This window comes from Melospiza georgiana, chromosome 18 (assembly GCF_028018845.1).
Source record: "Melospiza georgiana isolate bMelGeo1 chromosome 18, bMelGeo1.pri, whole genome shotgun sequence".
Classification (NCBI taxonomy): Eukaryota; Metazoa; Chordata; class Aves; order Passeriformes; family Passerellidae; genus Melospiza; species Melospiza georgiana.
The window spans coordinates 6,788,992-6,810,725 of record NC_080447.1 but is presented as its reverse complement, the minus strand read 5'-3'; the positions used below and the strand labels follow the sequence as shown (position 1 = coordinate 6,810,725).

Here is a 21,734-nt window from a genome sequence, read left to right as displayed (position 1 = left end):
AGATTTTTTGTCAAGGAACAGTTAATATTTTTGACAAGTGATTTGAGGATGTGTTACAGCTTTATTGCCTTTTCCCCTCACTCCCTGGTATCCTGGTTGTCTGTTTTATTGACTGGGCCAAGAGTGACCCCCATTACTGAAGCTGGTCACGCATCTTCCATGGAGCCCCAATGGGCATGTGGCATTTTGGACAAAAGGTAATGTAAGTGCAACCACTGGTCTCCCTCCTTACAGCTTCCTGAGTATCTTTTTAAACACAGGTTGCCTGAGGCAAGCAATGAACCTTCCAAATCCCATCTTTTTCCTCCCACCCACTGTCATTTGTTTGCTAAATTCCACCCTTTTTTGGTGACTGAGGGAAGTCTTTGGGGAGACAGCCAAAAGTAGAATAAAAATGGTGAAAACGGCAGAAAATGAAAGCTGAACAGTGGTAGGAATGCATGAAACCCAGGAAGTCCTTCTGTACCAGTTCTTTTAGCAGAAGGCAGCTCAGCTGGGGTGGCTTAAAGGAATAAGGCTGAATTAATTAGTTTCTCTGTTTAGGTAATAATACCATTAATCATGATGAACCATTTTGTGAGAAGGCTGATACTCGACACTGTGTAATTCCACAGGAATCCCACTGTAGAGCAGCATTATTGATGGGTCATCCTCCGAAGGCGTGAGAGCAATGCCTCCTAATACAGCAAATAGCAAACCACTGATTTTCTTTTAATATTCAGACCACCACAACATCAGTCATGATTAATTCTTCTGGCACCAGGGTGGGTGCAATAAGCAATCCTTCAGGAATGCCAGGGGAGCATAGCATTGATTTAATACTCACTTTTTAAGTCATACACACACCAAACGCTTCCAAAGGGTATAGCCCATTTTTTGCATTTTTTTCTAAAGTTTGCAGTAACAACCTCCTTGCTCACATGTACCTGCATTAGGAATATGCAGCTGTGGACTCTAGCAGAGGTTAGGGGGGCTCATTTATGCAAATCCATGTCAGAAATGGTGTCAAACAAGATCCCATGTTGGACACTGGCACCAGGAGCATTACAATCCCCCTGAGCCAGCATTATGAATCTTTATGCTGAGTCCAACACACTTTTCGCATCCACCATGTGTTCTATGTTCCTCCACTTTCAGCTGCGAGAGCAGGTGCTGATTTTTAATGCCTATTTTTGTTTTAAGCCTTCTTTCATCAGATTAAGGACCCTGCTATTTTATTTCATTTCATTTTTTCACGCTCAGTAATTTAGTCACACGCAGACTTAAACCCAGGAGCCGTGCCATGCCGCTAAAGCCCCGTCGGCTGCGGGGCACGAGGGCATCAGGGCATGGCTCCATCCCCCATGGATGGCTCAGCACAGGGGAAGGTTTGGGAAGCAAAAGGGAGGTGCAGAGCAGCGCTGGAGGTGATAACTTCCCGGGGTGATGCTGGCAGCAGGGTCCCTCCACACGAGCTGCTGCACACAGGCCGTGCTTGCTTTGCTGTCCTTCCTTCCTTCCTTCCCCTGGCAGGAGATGCTGGGTCTGCCCCCGAGGTGTCCCCGGGCTGTGGGCTGGAGATGCTGCAGGGCTGGGGCTCTGCTCTCCTCCCCAAACCCCCAAACCCCACCTCCAGAGCGTGTTCCTTCTGCTGGGAAGGGTTCACAGGCAGAAGCAAAGCCCCGTCCCAGCACCAGCCCCTTGCGCCAGCTGCCTCCTCCCAGCCGTCAATAAACCATTAGCCTCGAGTCAACAGCGCTGGCTACGACACACAAACACTCAACTGCCTTTTTCATCCAAAATCAATGTTGTATTTATCTTCATTGATCTACAAGGAAACTGAATGTTTAAAATTACAGGGGGTGCAGGGGGGAGGACGGGGAGGGGGGGGAAACAAGAGTTACAGAGCCAAGAAAATAGTAGCGGATGGCTGAATTAACTAGAGAGAAAAAGCCCAGGATATATAAAACATGGACACTGAAAAATAAAATAAGGGAAGGGGGGGATGGTACAGCAAGTAAAACATGGCAAAATTTACATATGGATGAAAAGTAAAATTGGAAATAAAAAATAAATCATGCCAAAAAGCAGTTCAAGGCAGAACCACACTGAAACAAACATTTGCTTATGGTCTTCATGTACTATAGATAATATATCAGAATTTCTTTTTTTTTTTTTAATCAACCATTAGACTTTTTTTTTTTGCACTCCTAAAATTCTACTTTGTCTTGTATACAGATTCCAATAAGAACACTGCACAATTAGCACAAGGGGTCCACGGAAAATTGTCCTTGCTTGCCAGCGATCCTGCCCACAACACAAAAAAAGAGAAAAAAAAAAGGAAAAAAAAAATAAGGAAAGGGTCTGCCGCATGGTACTGTGCCAGTTCCATCTGCTTTTGCCAGCTTGAAAAGTAGGAAACCAAAATTCCCTTCCAGGAGCGTGTGTCTTTCTCTTTCCTTGACGAACTGTCCCTTGTGTTTGTACAAAAAAATTCAGTCTCTTTTTATTTTTTTATTTTTTTTGTTAAACACAAGCATCCTTCTTCCTGTTCACATGCCATTGCCATTCTGTCTCCAGAGTTGCGAGTTGGTTGTTTTTGGGTTGTTTTTTTTTTTTTTTAATTTTTTTTTTTTAAAACCTTCCTCCCCCCAACATCCACTAAGACGTGCCTCCGAGTTCTTGCATAGTTGAAGTATATATGCCGTACTGAGCTTTCTGAGTGTGAATTTCTGACTGTGACAAGAGTATGAGTTGTAACCATGTTAACAAATAACCAGAGTGGTTCTAGAAACCATTTTTATAAAGTCTACCTATGTTAAGAATTTAATATTGGTGTACATTTATATTAACAGAATATTTACAGTTTGTTTTCTTTTTTTTTTTTGTTTAAAACAAGAAGTCAAAAAAAATTCCTCTTAAATTTCTGCATAATATAATAAGGCAAAAAACAAACAGTTTTGTACATTATTATTATTATTAATATTTTAATATATATCTGTAACTTCGGTTCCAAAGTACCAAGGTAAGTGATCAATTGGCCTCAGAAGGGAACCTCACAGTGGACTGTAAAACTACAGTATTTCCATAAATAATACTTTTAAGAAACCCTGGGTATTTTTTTCTTAAGGATCTGAGGCCTTTAAAATGCAAATTTAACTAAAAACAAAAGCAAAATTTCTTCTTTTTTTAAGTGAATAAAGAGCACAAAATTAAAAAAAATACAAATCCATTAAAAATGTTTCTCACATTTGGGAAAAAATGTACAAACTTGATATTCTTAACTCATTCTTTTTAGCACAGAAACAAAAAACAAAACCAAAAATCAATACCTATATATTAAATTCCCATTCTCAGCAACCTTCTTGTTGGAAAGTCCCCAACCCCGTTATTTATGGAAATGTGCTTAACTTCTACAAATTTTACATTAAAAAAAAAAAGTTTACAGCAGTGCATTTTGTAAAAGGTTTGTTGTTTTCTTTTTTTGTTGGTTTTTTTTTTTTTTCCTGTTTGTATATTTTTGTTGTTGTTTGCTTGTTTGTTTGCTTGCTTGTTTTTTTTTATGTACAGGTTGAGTTTAAAATTCAATGTTGGGGACTATCGTGCCTCTACTTCTTTGGGGTTCCTAGAGGGGGAATAGTCCCTGGACTCTGAGTTTGTGAGTGGGGTAGTCCTGCGAGGGGAGGCAGGTCTGGTGCTGCTGGCTGGTACGAGAGGCGGCGGCGCGCTCAGCGCTGCGGTCGGCGGGTTCCTGTTCAAAATCCCGTTGTGCATGGCAGTGGATGGGCTCAGTCTGGGGTAATGCATCCCGCTCAAATGAGGCATGAAGGATGGCACGTGTGCCAGGTGGCTTTCGATGGGGGACGAGTGCAAGTGGTGCATTCTGGCACGCTCAAGTTCTTCCCGTAAGTGCAAGCGCTCGCGCTCCTCCACTTGCCGCAACCGCTCCTGCTCTCGGCGGGCTTCCAGAAGGTTCTCGTGGTTGTAGTCGTGTGGTTCCCTGTCTCTGTAGGAACGCTCGTGGTCGTAAAAGCCCGAGGTGGTGGGAAACCTATGGATAGGATCTGTCCGGAGCTGGAAGTCCATTCGACGGTGCAGGTCTAAGCTCCGGTAGGCATCTCGCAAGGGGTCCCTCATTGGGTCCCAGGAAAATCCGGGATGCGGCAGCCTCTCTCTTCCTGACAAAGGGTTCATGCCTATGAGCGGGGTCATCATCCTGCTGCGGTCCAGGACATTCATGTTGTTCATCTGGTGCACGCTGCCCATGGAGATGGGCATGGAGGCAGCCATCGAGTGAGGCAATGATAATCCATGGAGAGTGGGCGGTGGGGGATGCTCCACTGACCGGGAGTGCTGGGAAGGCTCAGACCCAACCACTAGCACATCACTGTCTTCCTTCCTCTCCTCCTTGACTTTGATGTCATTCTTAATCTTCTGGAGGTCGCTAGGAAGCTCTGTCTTTCTCTCCATGTCCTTGCTCATTAGATTGGTAAGCTTCAGGCTCTCACTTAGTGCAGGTTTGCTGTATGGGGATACAGACTGGATTACTGGCTTTGTGTTGTCCTCAGAGGGTCTCTTATCATGGCTTGGAGTTTCCTTCACTGGGGAACGGCTCTCTTTGATCTTGTGTTCAGCTATGGGCGGCTCTCTCAGCCGGTCAGGGTGCTCTCTCTCGGGCTCCTTGGACCTCTCCCTGTCCCCGAGGCTGACCTGCCTGATGGGCTCGCTGGAGCTCTGGCTGTTGCTGCGGATGAGATTGCTGATCTGGTGCGTCACTGGGGCGGATGCCGGCGAGGATCTGTTCGAATGTCTGTTCTTATCCATGAGGTCTCTGTAAAAATACAGAAGGTACATCCTTGGTTATGTGTGAGCAAACACACCCGTGATGTTGGGCAGCCACAGTGCTGTGCCCACTTGTACACTCTGAGATTGCTCAGGAAAGGATTTGGAAAGTTATGCAAACATCAGCTACAGCTGCGATGCTATGCTAAAAAACATGCACAATCTGCCTTTACATACTTTAAAGACAAAAAAAAGTTAAACGTTCACAAATGTAGGACTAAACTGGGGAAGTGGCTGGAAGAATACCATATTCACCATTTCACTGAGAATTGTAGGGAAAGAAGAATTCTAGACAGCTTATTTTTCTTTTAAAAAAGCTTATTGTGTGCTCATGTGTACATCTTGCTGCCCCGCAATGACCTTCTCTGCTGTGAAACTTGGGTTCCTTTCCTAAAACACAGATTCAGGCACACAAAACAGAAAACTACAGAAATGTATGCAGGTCCTTCCCAAGTCAGCCTCATTGTCTGGAAGCAGCCATAAGGTGAAGCTGATTTTCCTACAGAACTGCAAGACTTCTTGTTGTTGGCAGTTCTTGCAGGTAAGCCAGATGCTTCAGGAGAAACACCCTTGAATCAGCCACGAAACTGAGCAACTGAGCTGTGTTCCAAGAGGACCTGCTGCGATAAACAAGGGGTCTGATGACAACATCCATGGTTCAGAAAGAGAGGCACAAAGGTTTACATTTCCAATTGCACCTCTGCCTCTGAGCAAGCCAATTAGTCACAGTTAATCCCACCTTTTTAACAGGGGAATAAATAATGCTCACCTTCTAAAAGCACTTTGCTCTGAATGAGAGACACTTTAAATGCAAAATATGATTGTGTGATTGAGAGAACTGCATTATGCAGCTGAGAGGCTCACTCTGCCTAAGTTTTATGTTGTGTTTGTTTTCGAGAGCTGGAAGACCTGAGTGCTGAAAGCTGGAGATGTTTTGGGGAGCTGTGTAAGTATTTATCCCTTATGATTACATTTGCTAACCCAGCTTTCTTCCTCTGAGGTAGTCCTGATTGCTGGTCAAGGATGTGGTTTATTAAAACCATGGCCAAATAGGGATGCTGGGGACAGCTTAAGCTAAATTAATCGAAGTGTAATAGAGCTGTTAACCCCTGTGTGAACACTCCTGAGAGTAAAGTAACCTTGGTCTGCAAATTAATTCCATTAGAGCCAAGAAGGATACCTTCCCTACCTGAATGAAATCTGTGCAAGGATGTCAGACAATTTAACATGTAAAGCAAGAAGATTTTCAGCCTATTGCTTCCATATAATCTTGTTCACAGGTACTGCCTGAAGATCTCATTAAAAGCAAACTATGAACCCCTATCACAAGTCAAGCATGCACATCTAAGACTTGCAGGCTGTTATTGCCTACAAAGAAGAAGCCTGTTGGAGACAACTGGGCTCTGAAATGTAAAGGGCTTCACAGCTTCAAAATCATATAACTGGGAGCTAATGAAGTAACTACAGCCCAGGTGATACAGGCCTGTCATCCTTAATAAGGATTTGCCCACAATGCAATTTTTTAAAATCAGTTTTGCTAATGGATTCATGCACACTGCTTCAGATACAGGCATTTGCATTGTTATCTCATTAATGTCCAGCTAACATTGGAATTCATCAGCATATCTGTACATTAATGGGATCTATGACTGTCTCCAAAGGACCCATCACAATTTCAGAATACACAGCAATCCTAAAGCAGCTGCAGTTTTCAGTACACTGAAAACACAGCAACACATTCAATTCCTCAGCCTGGTGTGATTTGTTAACTGACCAGCAGGGACTGGGCTAATGTATTTCCACAGAAGACAAATCCTAAATTAAGGCAAAGAGGAATTTTTGTGGTGTTGCTAGCACTTGTGCTTATCTGAGGAAAATGCCTATCAGCTGCTTTAAGGACCAGCAACATTTTAGGGAAAACGGAAAAAATACAGAGGAAAACCAGTCCCAGGAGGAAGAGGTCAGGAGCCCCCAGTGCTCACCTGTCTTTGTCTCTGTCGTCCTTGCCCAGAGAAAGGTCCCTCTTGTCGGGCTCCCGCTCCCTGTCCCTGTCCCTGTCGTGGTTTGTCACCGAGGAGCTCCGCTCCGAGTCCGAGGGCTTGGGCCACTGGGGAGGGGTTGGGAAGGACGGCGGGGTCCGGTGCAGTCTGTTCCATGGCTCGTGGGGGTTGTTGAAATTCTGCAGGTTTGGGCCATCTTTGTGAGTAAAAATGTTGTTGTGAGCTGGAATAATGGCAGGGGGAGGAAGAGTTAAAAATAATTCAAAGCCGATCATTTATACAGACATTTTTCACAATACTAGTCACAACCAGAGCTGTCCTTTCAAGGCTTTTTAGTGGTGAGGGGGAGCTTCTAGTGAGTGGAGACAGATAATTCCAACACTGGGTGTAAGATCCACCAGCTCTTTAAAGGCTGTTGTTGGAGGAAGCTTTATACATTTCAATAACTCAGAGACTACTGAAAATGCCCAGCTTCTCTTCTCCCCCCACCCCAGGCAAGGGCTCCAGCACAAAAGCAGTATTTTTCCTCAGCTCCTCTCTCTGGCAGAAACTTTAATTTGTGGATAGTTACAAGCAATCAGCTGCCTGCAGCTGAGGCTTCAGGGACTTTTTTTGTTGAAGAACCCAGACTATTTGGTGGTATGTAAGTGTGTGTATAAACACAGAGCTTGGCTGTAGGCTTTTCAGAACAGTCACTCGATTTTCCTCCATCCATCTTCAGCTGATTCCTGTTGCAGCATGAGATGCACAAGCATGCTCTCTTATGTGTGGCTCTCAAGCATGTTTAGCCTACAGCTGACATGTTTTTGAGGTAGAATTATTTTACACAGGTAATTTAAACTCCAGCCAACAGTTACAGAGGATGTCTACATGAATTAGAAGTATCACCAGCTGCATCTTCACTGGTGAAGGGTGTTACTTTAGGTGCCCACAGGGTGCCAGAGCTCGGTGGGGTTTTGCAGCTCCAGTCCTCTCTGAGCACTCAAGGTCCCAGCCCTCAGCAGCGAGGAGGCACAGAGCACAGCTCCTGACCTCTGTGACACGCAGAAAAGCTCCCACCGCAGAGACCTGGAAATCTTAGGTGCAGTGTTTTCAGATAGGAGAATGGAGGTTAGGAATTAAACTTCTTTAAAAACTACCACCAGCTGCTGTCAATATTAGCATGTGGCTTTTCTGGAAGGGATGTTTGTCTGCAGTAACCCAGCCAGTACTTACTCAGAGCATGACTGCCTAATCCTCCAAAGGCATTGCTGCCTAAGTTCCCAAGGCCGCTGAAGGTGCTTGACCTGCTAAATGGATCTGGAAAGGCAAACAGGGATTTAGCAGGCATTTAGCCAAGAATGTTGGAGAATGAAACGCACCCCTCCCCTTCTTAACGGTTTGAATCCAAGTAGGATTAGGCCAGACTTTAAGCTGATCCTTCTCATTGCAAGGTTCTTTGCACAGAAAATTCCCATCATGTTAAAATGGAGAAGGGATTCAGTGCTCACTCTGCAAACAGGTGCTGTAATAAACTTTTGTATGCCAGTCAGAAGTGAGTTAGAAATTAAGGTCTAATAGCTGAAATTAGGGTGGCTGCTGAGCTATAACTCTCTTTCCTTATCAGTTCTAATAGTAAAACATTGCAATTGCCTTGAAAGAAGAATCTCAGCAGGCCCCTAGGCCAGCATTGAGGAGATGACTGTCTTGTTTATGCATTTTTTTTCCAGTAAAAGCACCCATCACCAGAAGAGGTTTCTCTCTGAGAGAGATAGCCCATCTCAGGTTTCCACACTCCAGAGACAGCTTTGGGTTAAATCCTACCAGTGTACCTGTTTTCTTTTCTACTGGTCATCTCTAAACAACTCCTCCTCCTGCCTTCTGGCTTTTTGATTGTCCCCTTCAAGCCCTTAACTTGCCATGTTACAGGAGGTAATGCTGCTCTCCAGTTCCTCACAGATATCACATTTAAAATATCAAGGCAAATGGCACAAATAGCTTGTATCTTAAAGCAAACAGCTATTTGCTTATTTACTTATTTAAAACAGTTCTTGCCCTACCTCTTTGATCTTAAGTGGCTGAGTGACTCAGTAGAGATAGTTAATTTTGACAGAATGTTCAGGAATTGATGTAAATCTGGGTATTTGCAAGAGAAAAAAGTCTACTAGGTCATGTGGCATGCCACATTTACTGATTGGATGAATGTTACTAAAACATTAATCAACAGAGCTTGAACTTTAATTGGCAATGAGCTGCTTGTGAGCTTCTAAAATGAGGAAATTTGACAAAATCAGGCTCTACTTACTGCCAATTAGGAAAGTGAAAGTCTGGCAAAATGTGCAGAACATCTACTTGCCAGGAACTGTTCCCTGAAGTCTTTTACAGAACATAGTCAAGACCTTTCATAGGTGGAAAATGGTACAGGAGGAGCCCATTTTAAGCTGAGGCTTGTCTGAGGTATCTTTGCATAAATTTCCCCCATTTCTTCAGGCACATCCAGGAGCACAGGACTCTACAGGTCACATTCTGGCTGCAGTGCAGTGTCCCAGCAGTGACAGATGTGACAGCTGTGCATTGCCCTCTCCTTTGGGGGACAGTGAGGGCAGTGCTGGGAGCTGGCAGGGATGAGAAGCTGGCCAGCTTCGGCATCCTCAGGCAGTTCAAGCCTTTCCCTCCCCTGGTGCAGGACCACACTGAGAGCCAGGAAGGGGGCAGAGGTACAGAGGTGAGGGCAGGGCTAGTCACACTTACCTGCCAAGTGGTTTGTAGGCAGGAAACTGCTGTGGTGAGGTGAGGGACCAAAAGGGGTGGTGGCTGGATGCGTCGCACCTGTGAGAACAAGGTCCCTTTTTAGTTCAGGGCAAGTGACTCCTGGTATGCACACAGCTCCTGGCCATCATGTTCAAGGGTGATGTCCACATCACCACATTTAAACAACAAAGGCAGGGGAAGACCCCAAATCTTGGCTGTGTGAGCAGCTTGGATCTCCCTGAGAGCCCTACCAAGGATCTAACAGGGCACTGGAGGCAGGAGCAGACCTGGCACTGGGAGCTGCTGCTCACCTGCACCAACAGGGAAGCCAAGCTCTTTGTCTGACATTTTCAGTCATTACTCCACGTTTACATGAAAAAGGGCCAGCCCAGGTTATGGGCCCAGGCAGAAGGTGCTCAGAGGTGATTGATCAGTCTGTATGAAACACCAGTTAATGACAGGCACGCAGGGAACATCAATCATGCCTCTCCCACGAGGGCTCCAGCTACACTCTCACATCTGTCTCTGCATCCACAGGCTCCCCCCTGTATTTTTTCCCTTTCTTAGACACTGCTCATTGCCATGGTGCCTCACCTCCTCGTGGGAAAGAACACTGCTGAGCATGCTGGATTACACCAGGCTGAGGAGATGGGGAGAAGGGGTGAAACAAGCAGGTCTGCCCTGCATTTCAAGGTAGACCAGGCTCATGCAGGAAACTGTTCTCCTTTCAGAGTAGAAAATGAGAGATTTTCTTCCTTTGCAGGAGGGATATGTGAATCTGAACGGGCTCCCAACCTCAGAGTGAGAAGCAGTGGTGTCACCTGTCACTGGGGTACTCGGTCAGCTCATGACCTGGCCTTCCTTGGAGACAGAACCCAACCCCTGATGCTGCTGTGAACACACTCCTGTGTCCAGAACATGAGCAAACTGTGAAACCTGAGAGGGAGACAGAGCTCTGTGTCCCTCACCAGCTTGTCCCTCAAAGCCAAGCAGCCAGAAAATGAGTTGAAGAAACTTAAGAGAGACCACGGCAACGAGACCCATCCAGCACCTCTCTATAAACATTCTGACTGCTCCAATGCTTCAAGACAGATGGAGACTGTCATCTTCCTAATCCTTTAAGATTTCAGAAGGTGTATAATGGATGGGGGATTTCTTCAAAGGAGACGGCTTACAAACTCCACTACATGGGCTGATAATAAAAAATCCTCCAGAGGAAGCCAGGAGCAGCACTGCAGGCTGTCAGGCAGTTATTAAATAGACTGTCTGCCAGGCAGCCCAGCATCCCTCCTGGAGACAGGTGGCCCTAAGATAACTTATGTCTCCCCCAGTAACCAGGCAATGCAGCAGAACCAATGATTCACACCAGCTGCACACGTGCTCAGTAAGGTGAAAAGAATGCCTCAGATATCCCAGAGTAAAAGCTTTATTCCTCCACCTATTCCAGCTGCAGTGTTTGCTCACACTGACAGCACTCTTTACCTGGATTTACTGTGTGATGGCTTCTGTGATTAATATACTCACAGACAAGTTGTTGTAAGGTTGTTTCTCTCTACTGAAAGTTTTTTATTAGTTTGCCCTCTTTAATGTTTCTATTTCATACTATTTTCCCTCTTGCTTTTACGAATGAAAAGCAAGCCATGCTTGCATCTTTTAAGGGAAAAAACTCCAGACACCAACTGGACTGGTGCTTTTCTGTCTGTTAGGGTAATTCTGTCCAGAACAGCCTACAGCAGCAAAACCAGATATGAAACAAGATTCTTGTAATGACAGCACAGGACAGTGATAAGGAAACATCTGCCAGAGGAAAACAGCCAGAGGTTTGTAAATAAGCAGTGCTTATGCATCCAAGGAGGTGCAATAAGTATCTTGGCTTTGTACTATCAAAACACCTTTACAGAGACCAAAATACAGGGTAGCACCCTACAATGGAGAGCTGGTACCAGCACTGACTAATTACATGTGGTAGAAGTGTGCATTTGATACTTAAGAATTTCCATCCACAGACAGAGCAGAAAGACAGACTGAAGCCCTGGTGGAGTTCCTGAAGGCTATTTGGCATTTTAAACTCAATTTTTAGAGAAATTTCAGCTCAACTGTCATCTGTTGTTTTTCTGTCATTTTTGGCACTGGGTTCAAAACTAAAGTCATTAATTTCCACAGGGTTGAACCAAGGCTGAATATGACCATGTCTGCACTGAGTTAAGGTGATTGTGCAATATTGCATCATAAAACCAGAGTAACATTAGGGAAGAAAATGACATTATTTTCCAATTAATTACATATAAATAAAGAACTAAGTTACATCTCGTCAATTGATGCAGCTCATTCAGAATGCAGACTTTGGCCTCTCAAACACAGAGAGAAAATGTGAAAAAGTTGAGAAGAAAGTTAAGTTTGAGAATAAGAACAACATTTAGCATTTGGTAGACAGATGTCCACATGAATCCACGCTGGCATCCTAGACCAGAATCCCATGGTCAGAGCCATCCAGAACAACACAGGGAAGGTTACTGTCCTTTGGTAATTGTGTAATTGTAATTACTTCTCCAACAGATTGGAAAACAATTGATCAGTGTAAACTGCATTTAATTCTTTGAAGCTCTTTGTAATATATCATTTTAAGCCCTGGACTTCGCTTAACTTTGTAACACATAAAGGAATCTTCTATTTAAAAAACAAACACTTAACAAATACACCTTCTGTTATATTTTCAATGCTGTTATTGAAGTTTTCCTTTTACAAAAAACCCTTGTTTTCAGAAAACAAACAAAAACTTGGTGAGTGGAGGAGCTGAGAAGAATAACATGGCAAATACAAAAGCAAGAAAGAGAAGAGACTGGGGCCACTTCCAATCCTGTGCAATGGAAACATTTTCAAGTGTTTTGTCAAAATTGCTTTTAAAAAGTCACTCTACAGCCTACTAATCAGGCATGTAAGAACCAGCTGAACACACAGGACCGTGGGACAACTGCTGCAGCTCAGTGATGTGCAGAGGATCCTGCACTGGGGGCGGTGGCAGAGCCCTGGTCACAGCAGTGTCTCTGCACCCCTTGAACCAACCTTGCTTCCGTTTTTGAGGGATATGTAGCTGTAAAGTCATGCATGACATGCACTGACTGATTCTTGTTTGTTTTTAATCAAAAAGGAATGATCTTCCCTTACCTGTGGTAGAAAACAGAGGCCTGGCAAGATCTTGTGGATAATGGAAGCCTGGAAACACTCCAGGGGCGGGAGGTCTGCTGAACAGGTCAAGTTTGCCACCTATCTCTAGCTTGTGGGGATCCAGCTGCATTTGCTGTCAAATGATACAAAACCAATCTCATTACACACTTCCTTTTTTATGGGAAAACAAGAGAGGGAGTCAAGGCTCATTCCTCCCTCGCCCTGCCAGGGAGCGTTAGCGACAGTGACAGCGGCGTCCCCGCTCACGTGGCCGTGCTCTGCCAGGCTCTGCAGGGCCACCCCAGCCCTCTCAGCCGCCTGCCCCACGCCAGGCTGAGGCCAGCAGGGAGCCCTGAGCCCCCAGCACAGCTGCAGCAGGGACAGACACCCCGAGGCCACGGCACGCCAGGAGCAAACGGCGCGCTCAGCCTGACAGAAACGGGCTCAGAGCTGCTGTGAAGCCTCGAGAGCTGGGTGGGTGATGGGCTCTGGGTGATGGGCTCTGGGTGATGAGCTCTGGGTGATGGGCTCTGGGTGATGGGCTCTGAGTGATGGGCTCTGGGTGATGGGCTCTGAGTGATGGGCTCGTCTGCTCTGCCTCTCCAGTTTGAGAGAGATGTGCCCATACTGTGCCCTTCCTGCAGCCCAGTGTGCAGGCAAGGGGCAGAGGATGAAGGGAGCTATGAGGCTCCTCCAGAGACTGATTTTATCCTTGCCCTGTAGAAGTGAGCATGGCCAGAAACTTCACCTCAATCATAGAACACTATGAATAGCTTAAAGATTATATATTTGCTTATAAAAATATATGGACATACACCCCTTTCAGAGGCACCTACTTAAGCAGAGAATAGTCTTCAGTAATGGGACAAAAAACTATTCTAGGAGCTGTGAAAAAATAAAATCTACACAAGTCCCTTTATCAGCTATTCTACCTGCCATAGGGAGTCTAAAGCCTGCAGCAGCACCCCAGGGTACCTACATCCTGTTACCTCTTGAGTGTTAAACCCCCTCCCTCTGCCCACCATCACAGCAGCACAGGAAGCCCCACAACCTCTCACACTGATGTTATCAATCCACTCTGCTGCTCCCTGCTCTGTAATGTTCTTCACTGCATTGGCCATTTCATTACCTCCTCCACAGGAGGTACTAATGCAGAAGGGAAGTGACATTAAATGTGCATGCTTTGTAAAAAAAAAAAAGATTGACTTGGGGAAATTACTCTGCCCCTCACTTTCTTCCTTTCTTTCTGGCTGTACACCCTTCCACCCAGCTCCTCTGCCCTCACATAAACTTTACAGTTGCTACAATAAATGTTAAAGGAGTGTAAGTATTAGTTAATCAATACAGGCAAGCTTGAGAATCACCACAGTAACTGCGTCCTGCCCATTACTCACTCAAATACAATCTGTAAGCTAAAAGACCTGGCTTTGTTCCAGAAACCATGTGAATTACCTTTATCTTCTGCTGATGATGGTAGATCTGCCAGGCGATCTGTACATGAACCGCACACCACTTCCCGGGTTTCTGCAGTGGAAAGCACAAGAATTTAGATTAATTTATACGTTAGCAATCTACATCAGATAGAACATTTCATTTCCCTTACTGTCAACCAGGCAGCTAAGCAATGAGGAAGGCTGATTACCAAAACGGCACAATGGGTGATCAACATTTTCTGCTGTACTGCAGCAGATGATGTTTAAATTAAGAAGGAAACAGGAAGAATGTGGGATATCTTCCCCATCTCATGGACATCTGAGATCCTGCCTTGTTCTTTCCTACTTGCACTCCCCCCTTCCCAAACTGAAATGAATGGCAGCAAAGAACAGCATGCCATGCTTAAGAGAAAGCAGCTAATGGCTGAGAGTTGTGTTTCTGAAAAGAGCCCTGTTCATTCACCCCTGCTGCACTGCAGGCTAAGTCATGCGTGGTTATTATGGCTACTGGCTTTTGGGGAGGGAAAGGGAAGGGACAAACAATCCCCAGGATGAGCAGTGCCACAGCTGAACAAGTCCCTGTTTTCAGCTGAGCTGTGGTACTCACTGTTCCACTGTTTATGTGGAACATCAGCACATTGACCTAAGCCATCACCAATCTGTTCGCTGGTGAATGTCTGCCCATGCTCACAGTCATTTATTTCTGTGACCCTCATTTCATACTGTGAACTACTAATGCACATAAATGGATGCAAAATGAGGCCGGGATTCAACCTAAATGTTATTAATCAGAAGTGGCAGAGAGCTAACTGACATTTTGCTTGAAGTAAAAGATGAGCATGAGATTTTCTACTGGACATGTTAAATTTCAAAAGCACATGCACAATATTCCAAGTGTCTGTGTATAAATATATATATAAAATCCCCCACAAACCTTACTTACTCTTACTGGAGGCCTATAAGGGTCTGACACCTATGGAAAAAGCAGAAATAAAACAATCAGTCTTTCTAAAACTAGCCAATATACAGAAAGGCAGGGAACTTCCTTCCTCTGAACAAGTAAAAGCATTTAGAAAGCAACGTTCCAGAGAAGTCCCCTGTGACATGGGAAACCTAAAAGGCTTAAAGAAGGTTTAAAACTTCTCTTTCATTCCTTGAACCAAGCTCAGCAGAATTTTATGATAAACAAAGCAGCTTCAGGCCAGCAACTGAACAGTGCCAGTGCTTTTCTGAACCTTGTAATTATTCTGAAATGGAGTGCATGAGAGGACTCTCCAAGCAATACCTAGAGGAAAGACATGGAAGGGGTTTCCTGCCCCATTTTCCTCTGACTTTTGAAAGAAGCCAATACATCGCTTTGAATTCATGACTGGTGGAGATTGCTGTCTCACCAGAAAAAGACAACTTCTCTCCTGACTGCATGTTCCCAGTCTAGAAGGCCAATCTGCTCACCAGCCTACTCTCGTTTTTTATCAGCATTCACTGTGTTTACTGTACACCCAGATAAGCTGAAAAGAAGTTTATTTATTGTTGCCTACCCCTGGAGTCTTCTGCAGCAGCGTATGGTGGACTGTGCCTGGTCTACCTGCTACATCAATAGGGTTTGAAGTCTGAAAGACAAGAAGAGAGCGTGAATAATACTGTATCACACCAGTGGTACATTTAGCATCTCTATCTGATGTTAACAGCATTAATTAGTCCGTGTTTGCACTGTGCTTTGAGCACGCATATTGCTACATTAGTGCTAAATGTTATCTCTTACTGACAGCCAACAGCATTTAACCACCATGTCATTTATTATTATGGAGCAGCAGTAACAGTGTTCCAGGAGCACCCCTAAGCCCCGCTGAGATCACTCCCTGTTGTGCTGTGCATGTGCATGGGAAGAGACAGTCCCTGCCCCCCCAAGCTTGTTCTTTAGACAAAACAGGCAGGAGGAAGGAGAGAGAATGAGAGAGGTGGCCTGACTCCTCCATTTTCCAGGCAGCAGACAGGAACAGAATAACTCCAGCATCCCAGTCCCATATTCCACACACTGGACCATGGCCCCTCTCTGACTGGGGCCAAGTAACAACACAATGCCTGAACCAGCAACAGCCCATCTATCTGCTCCAACAAGGCAAAAATGAGAAACCTTAGAAGGTGCTTGTGGGTCTTTTATAGCTTTGAATTGTTTACCCCATCATTTTCCAGCAAGAATTAAATACCTCATTGAAGGAATCCCTGCTCCTCCTCCTCCTCCTCTGGATCCCACCTGTTGTCCTGTCCTAATGATCCCCAAGAACTCGTCCATCTCCTCACCCTGGCATTCTTCCATCTCCCACTCCCAGAGCAACTGCACCTGGTGCCTCCACAGCTGAGGACAGAGGGGTTAAACCTCATCCCCCAAGGGATTATTTCACTCATGTTTTAGGTCAAATTATAGCAGATTTCAAACAGTACAAGGCATGAGTATAATCCTGGGTGTAGGAGGGAAGGTAGGTTTTAGCTTGTCTAAGGCTATGTAACTTCCAGACTCATTGAAAAGTGAATTCTTGTGTGTGTGTAGGTAAGTCAATGCACTCCCCGGGCAGATCAGAGCTCCCAGGGCCTCTCTGACAGCTGAGGTACATCTAAGGTGGCAAATAACTTACAGCTTTCATACAGGCAAGAGCTTAAAGATCACAACATGTTAATAGCATGGTGTCATCCTGTCCCTTTGTCCCCTGGAGAAAGACATGAATGCCTCCTCCAGCAAAGTGAACTGAATACTTCTGACCTTTTCAAGTTCTTAGCTTGTGAGAAAAGGCCTTCAGGAAACTCACTGAGAAATTTACCGTCAGCCTGGATTTATGTGCAGCCGACTCACACGCACAGCTGTAGGCAAATGACATGGGAAGGAGAAAAACAAAACCAAGATCTCTGCTTTGGAAAGCAAGAAGTGCAGGAGTCAGAGTGCTAAAGCCAAATCATCAGGTCTGTAGTGATTATGCAGGCTTTAGCCAAACAGCTTGGGAGGGACAGACCAGGGAAGAACGATGCAGTAAGGATGATTGGAGTGGCTCTGCCTAGAGTTCAGCTCTGCCTCCTCTGGGAAACTGGAAAGTAACGTGCCAAAGCAGCAGATACATTTTTCAACTTCTCCCTCTCTTTTTCAGATGTTAGATTGTATGTAAATACTGCACTGTGCAAAGATCAAATGATGTCAGTGATTAACCACGGCACCAGAGTGACCTTGCACTGCTTAAGCTCAAGCTAGCAAGTGTTGGATATATCTAAAATTAATTAAAAGGTAGTTATAGCAGCACCAGGAACTGCTTAAAATATAAAGGGTCTGTGCTCACTTTTTCCTTCTCACTATGTAACTGCTCCTTGCTTAATGGTATTTTACAGAAGATGGAAAGGAGAAGAATGTGCCACTGGAGTAGCAGCAGCTCCTCATGAGCAGGAAGGAGCCTTGTGGCAAAACAGCCCTGGCTGCACGTGAGCAAAACTTGGCCAATTCCACCTTATTCCTGCAGCTCCTTTTCTTGGAAAATCAAGTTCCTTGCAAGAGTAACAACAATTAACGCTGGCAGACAAACTCCATCAAGGGATGGCCATGTTCTGTCCCTCTTGCTCCCTCTGCTTCCATGATCTGCTCCTTCTCTAGGCCTGCAGCCACCATGTACAAAACTGCCTCTGAACAAACCCATTTTAGAGACTTTGCTATTTGTAATGTATCCCAAAAACAAAATAATGTCAAGGATTGGGTGGGACTGACGAAATCCTCTGGCTTCCATTAAAAGCATGAAGTTAAGGGGGTAGGTTGCAGAAGGTCTCATTTGCAGTTGCTAATTACTGACTTCCACTGACATCAGTGAGAGACATTGCTGAGGGAAGCACAGCCCTCAGACCTGCCTGGTGTGGATATGGAAATCACCTTCCAAATGCAAACAGGAATGGCCTGGCTACAATTCAAGCCTTCTTACACAGTAGCAGAGTTCTATGGAAATGCAGCTCAAGATAAGAAATCTCTAAAACCACAGCATGTGAGGAAGCTGTACATGTCACCTTACAAATGGAGTATGTGCTCCATTTTCAAACAAATGCTATATAGATACAATCCATTATTTCTTCTTTGGAGAGATTTCACAGTTTTGGTACATTTAAAAATAGTTAATAAAAAGAACACATCTGGGAGGGGAAAAAAAAGCAGTGCACACCACAGAATTTGCCAAAAAATGGGGGTTATGATGGCAACATTTCCAAATGCCAATCAGTGCTAGTTGTAATGACATGTTACAGCTGCAGTGCACCTTTCAAACACATTATCTCAAAGAAGCTTGCAGGCATTAATCAACCCTTATAAAACCCACTGCAAGATAACTGTATAGATGAGGAAGCTGAGGAACAGAAGGTTTAAGCAACTTGCCCAAGGTCAGACAGTGTTGGAGCTGGGAATAAAAATTCAGCTCCTTCAAATTGCTCTACCCATTTCCAGCAGTCTCTCCCTATTGTTCCCACACTCGTGCAGTCAAATTCTCATTGTTTTTTCTGGGAATAAACACAGTTTATCTTTTGCAATCTCAGACCATTAGATTTATAAAATGATTTGGGACTCATCGGTCTATTATGAGCTGTAAATATTTCAATCAAAATAATGCACTTCACTGTATGCTTCTCCTCCAGTTTCAGCAGACCTCCCCAGTGAGCCACTACATCCTTTCCAAGGAAGGATCTGCAGTGCCAAGAGAAAATTTCTGCTAAAGTGTTGGCTGCTTTGTGCAGAGGATGCTCACAGTTCTGCGGGGTGATCCTTTCCAACCCTGTGCTGCACTTCTGCTATTCAAATCATGTGCTGCAAAATCACCAGAGACAAGACTCTGAACACATTTTCTCTCCCAGCAAAAGAACAAAGCCTTCAGAAGAAGAAGTTTGTACCTTCGGTTGAAATGCTCCCTGAAGTGACCCAAAGGGACCTGAATGTGGAAGCATGGGTGGCATTCCAGGCATTGCTGGAGGATAGGTTGGAAAGAACTACAAAAGAAAAAGAGATGCTTATGTCACAGGATGACTTGAACAATAATGGAGGTAGGTGCCAAGCCTGGCACATACAAAAATAGTACTGTGCTGAACAAGTGCCACAGTGAAAATACACGATAAATTTGCTTTCAAAATTTTTAAGACCAAAGCCAAAACTTGAAAAATGCACTCATCTGATAAATTTTCTAGATAGTGCTGAACGAGTGTGCCTTTAAAAATTGTGGACTATTGCAGGAAGCACAGAGCATAATTTGGGGTTTATGTTCACTTTCCATTAACTTTGCATTTTTCTGCTGTTGCAAACAAACCGATCCTGTTTTGAAATGTGACTGCTTTAATTTTTAAAGCAAAAGGAGCCACAAGATGCTGCACTGCAACATGCACACCACCTTGTAGTTGTGTAGGCTGGGTGAAATTTTCCTTAGGCCTCTCCTGAGCACACACAGCAGTTTTTACAAGTCCCAAAACATGTAGGTTATTTTTTTTTTTTTTGTGCTTTGGAGCAGTGGGGAGCACCAGGAAGAAACCACCAGTCTGACTTACTCCTGTGACCTGAGCAAAACCTTGTGAAAGAGCCATGCACTCCGGGCTGCTGCAAAGGTACTGCAGTGACCACTGACTGAGCAATTCCTGCGCATTCCCTGCCATCCCAGGCACAGCCATACAGAGCCGCAGCAGCAAAAATGCAGGAGACAGAGAATTTAAAAAAAAATAAAATAAAGAAAAAAAAAAAGCCCAAAGAAAACTTGGTACCTTAAAAACATAAAAAAATCAAGACGGAAAAAAAGAGCTTTAGAAATGAATGGATCAAAACACTACTCATCAATTGAAAACAAGCAAAAGAAGAGCAAGCAGAACCATTAACAAAGAAACCAAGGAGGAAGGCGAGCACTCACGTTGGAATGTCGAAAGTAAGGGTTGTCTAATTTGGGAGCGTACTTGTCAAACTGGAAAGAAAAGAGAAAAAAAAAGGAAACAGGTGAGTTTGGTTTTGGCAGGAGCAGACACATCAGGATTTAACACAGACAAATAATCATGGCCCGTGTGTAAGCATTTAACAGAGCAGAACTGAATGGTTATTCCATACTTGCTCACGGGGAGATGACTGATTTCCCAGGATAACAGAGAGGAGCCCCCAGGCCACGCTGGGCTCTGCCAGGGCTCACTGCAGACCCTGTCTGAGGCACTGCATGACCAGGCTCCTGCCCTGGGAGGAGAGCAGTCCTGATAATGCAGCTCAGTGAAACACAGGGAAGTTCAGCTCCAGGCCCACAACTGGGATCTGCCCCTGGATCGCTGAACTACATCACAGACAAGAGGTAAGAAACATTTTCCATTAGACCCCAGCATCTACTATGGGGCAGCCAATTCCAATTCCCAAATTCCTGGGTTCCTGTAAGCACCACAATTCTTTGGGAAAGGGCTGAATTACTTTAGATACACAAATCTCCATATATTCACCCTCCCCTGCAAAAGGAGAGTTCCCCAGAGAGAGTACCCCATTTGCTCCCCAGAGAAAAGGGGACTGTAAACTTTTTCCATTCCAGCATGGGGTTTTAACACCTCCATGTCTGTAGTCTGTGCCCTGTTTGCCCTGCACCATCCTGGAAAAAAACCCAAAGCACACACACATTGCATTTCTGAACAGTATGTACATTCTGCTGGGGAGGAGGGAATGGGAAGGAAGGCAGGGAAGGGAGCTGTAGGACCCCAGGAAAAGCTGTTTATTTGGCAAGTCAGCTGCTGTTTCACACTCTATGTGCAGGAGAGTAGATTTGTAATTTCATTAATTACAGTTATTACTGGAGCCATGTCCCCTCCAGTGTAAATACCGTAAATTACCAAACACATGCAGCTGTAATTTCAACACTCTTCTCTGGTGTTAGGATTAGCAGACCTGATCTAGTGGAATATAAGATGTGAGTGAAATATAACAAAAGAGCCTTGCAAGTTGTTTTTGGTCTGAAGGCTGTCATCAGTGGGCACGGGTGGGAGGAGAGGGAGCTGTTCACAACCTTGGGTTTCACAGTTCTTAAATAACACAGGAGACTTCTGAGAAAAGATTCAGGATTGTTTTACACAGACCAAGCAAAGAAGGGAAGGTGTTTACACACAAGTGCACTGAGCAAACACCTGGGGCTGGATTTTGGGTGGATGATATTGCTTTTAATTGTCTGGCTGCTAAGCAGATTACAACCCAATAATGTCATTGAGCAGTCAGCAGTGGGAAAGAAAAGTGGGAAACATTATGCTCCTTGAGTCCTTGGTAGTTCTTCCCAAAGGCTGCTTTTGCTAGCCTTAAACAGGGTTGTTTCTGCATTTTGGACACAGTGTGAAACTGAGAGGGGGAAAAAAGCTCAATCTTGTGCTTTCAATCTCACAAAGTAATTGCCAGAAATGGGGAGAGAGTGCATTTTAAAGTACTGACAAAATCCATTTGTAGCAGATCCCTAACAATTTTGTAACAGCTGCAGCAAAGTCCCATTGTGTTACAAGCAAATTCAATGACCAAATGCTTATTACATGGCCAGGAGGATCTCTCCCAGCAGAACCAGGCACACACAAATTAGTGCTTGTTGAT

At 44.6% G+C, this 21,734-nt stretch overlaps 1 protein-coding gene across 16 annotated transcripts in view; it reads right to left on the bottom strand.

Moving 5' to 3' along the window:
• Positions 1-1,977: 1,977 nt before the first annotated feature.
• The window catches only part of FBRSL1 (fibrosin like 1), a 495,650-nt gene continuing 475,893 nt past the window's right edge, over positions 1,978-21,734 (bottom strand). For 8 of the 16 annotated variants that reach the window (XM_058036818.1, XM_058036824.1, XM_058036819.1 and 5 more), the window contains 10 exons: positions 20,050-20,100; positions 19,052-19,147; positions 15,688-15,759; positions 15,084-15,122; positions 14,169-14,240; positions 12,717-12,849; positions 9,552-9,629; positions 8,037-8,120; positions 6,804-7,044; positions 1,978-4,810 (listed from right to left, as the gene is read on the bottom strand). In XM_058036818.1, the coding sequence (XP_057892801.1) occupies positions 3,577-4,810; positions 6,804-7,044; positions 8,037-8,120; positions 9,552-9,629; positions 12,717-12,849; positions 14,169-14,240; positions 15,084-15,122; positions 15,688-15,759; positions 19,052-19,147; positions 20,050-20,100 (2,100 nt within the window). In that variant the 3' untranslated portion in view covers positions 1,978-3,576. The remainder of the gene's footprint in view (positions 4,811-6,803; positions 7,045-8,036; positions 8,121-9,551; positions 9,630-12,716; positions 12,850-14,168; positions 14,241-15,083; positions 15,123-15,687; positions 15,760-19,051; positions 19,148-20,049; positions 20,101-21,734) is intronic. The other 8 variants (XM_058036820.1, XM_058036833.1, XM_058036834.1 and 5 more) reach the window with 4 other exon arrangements.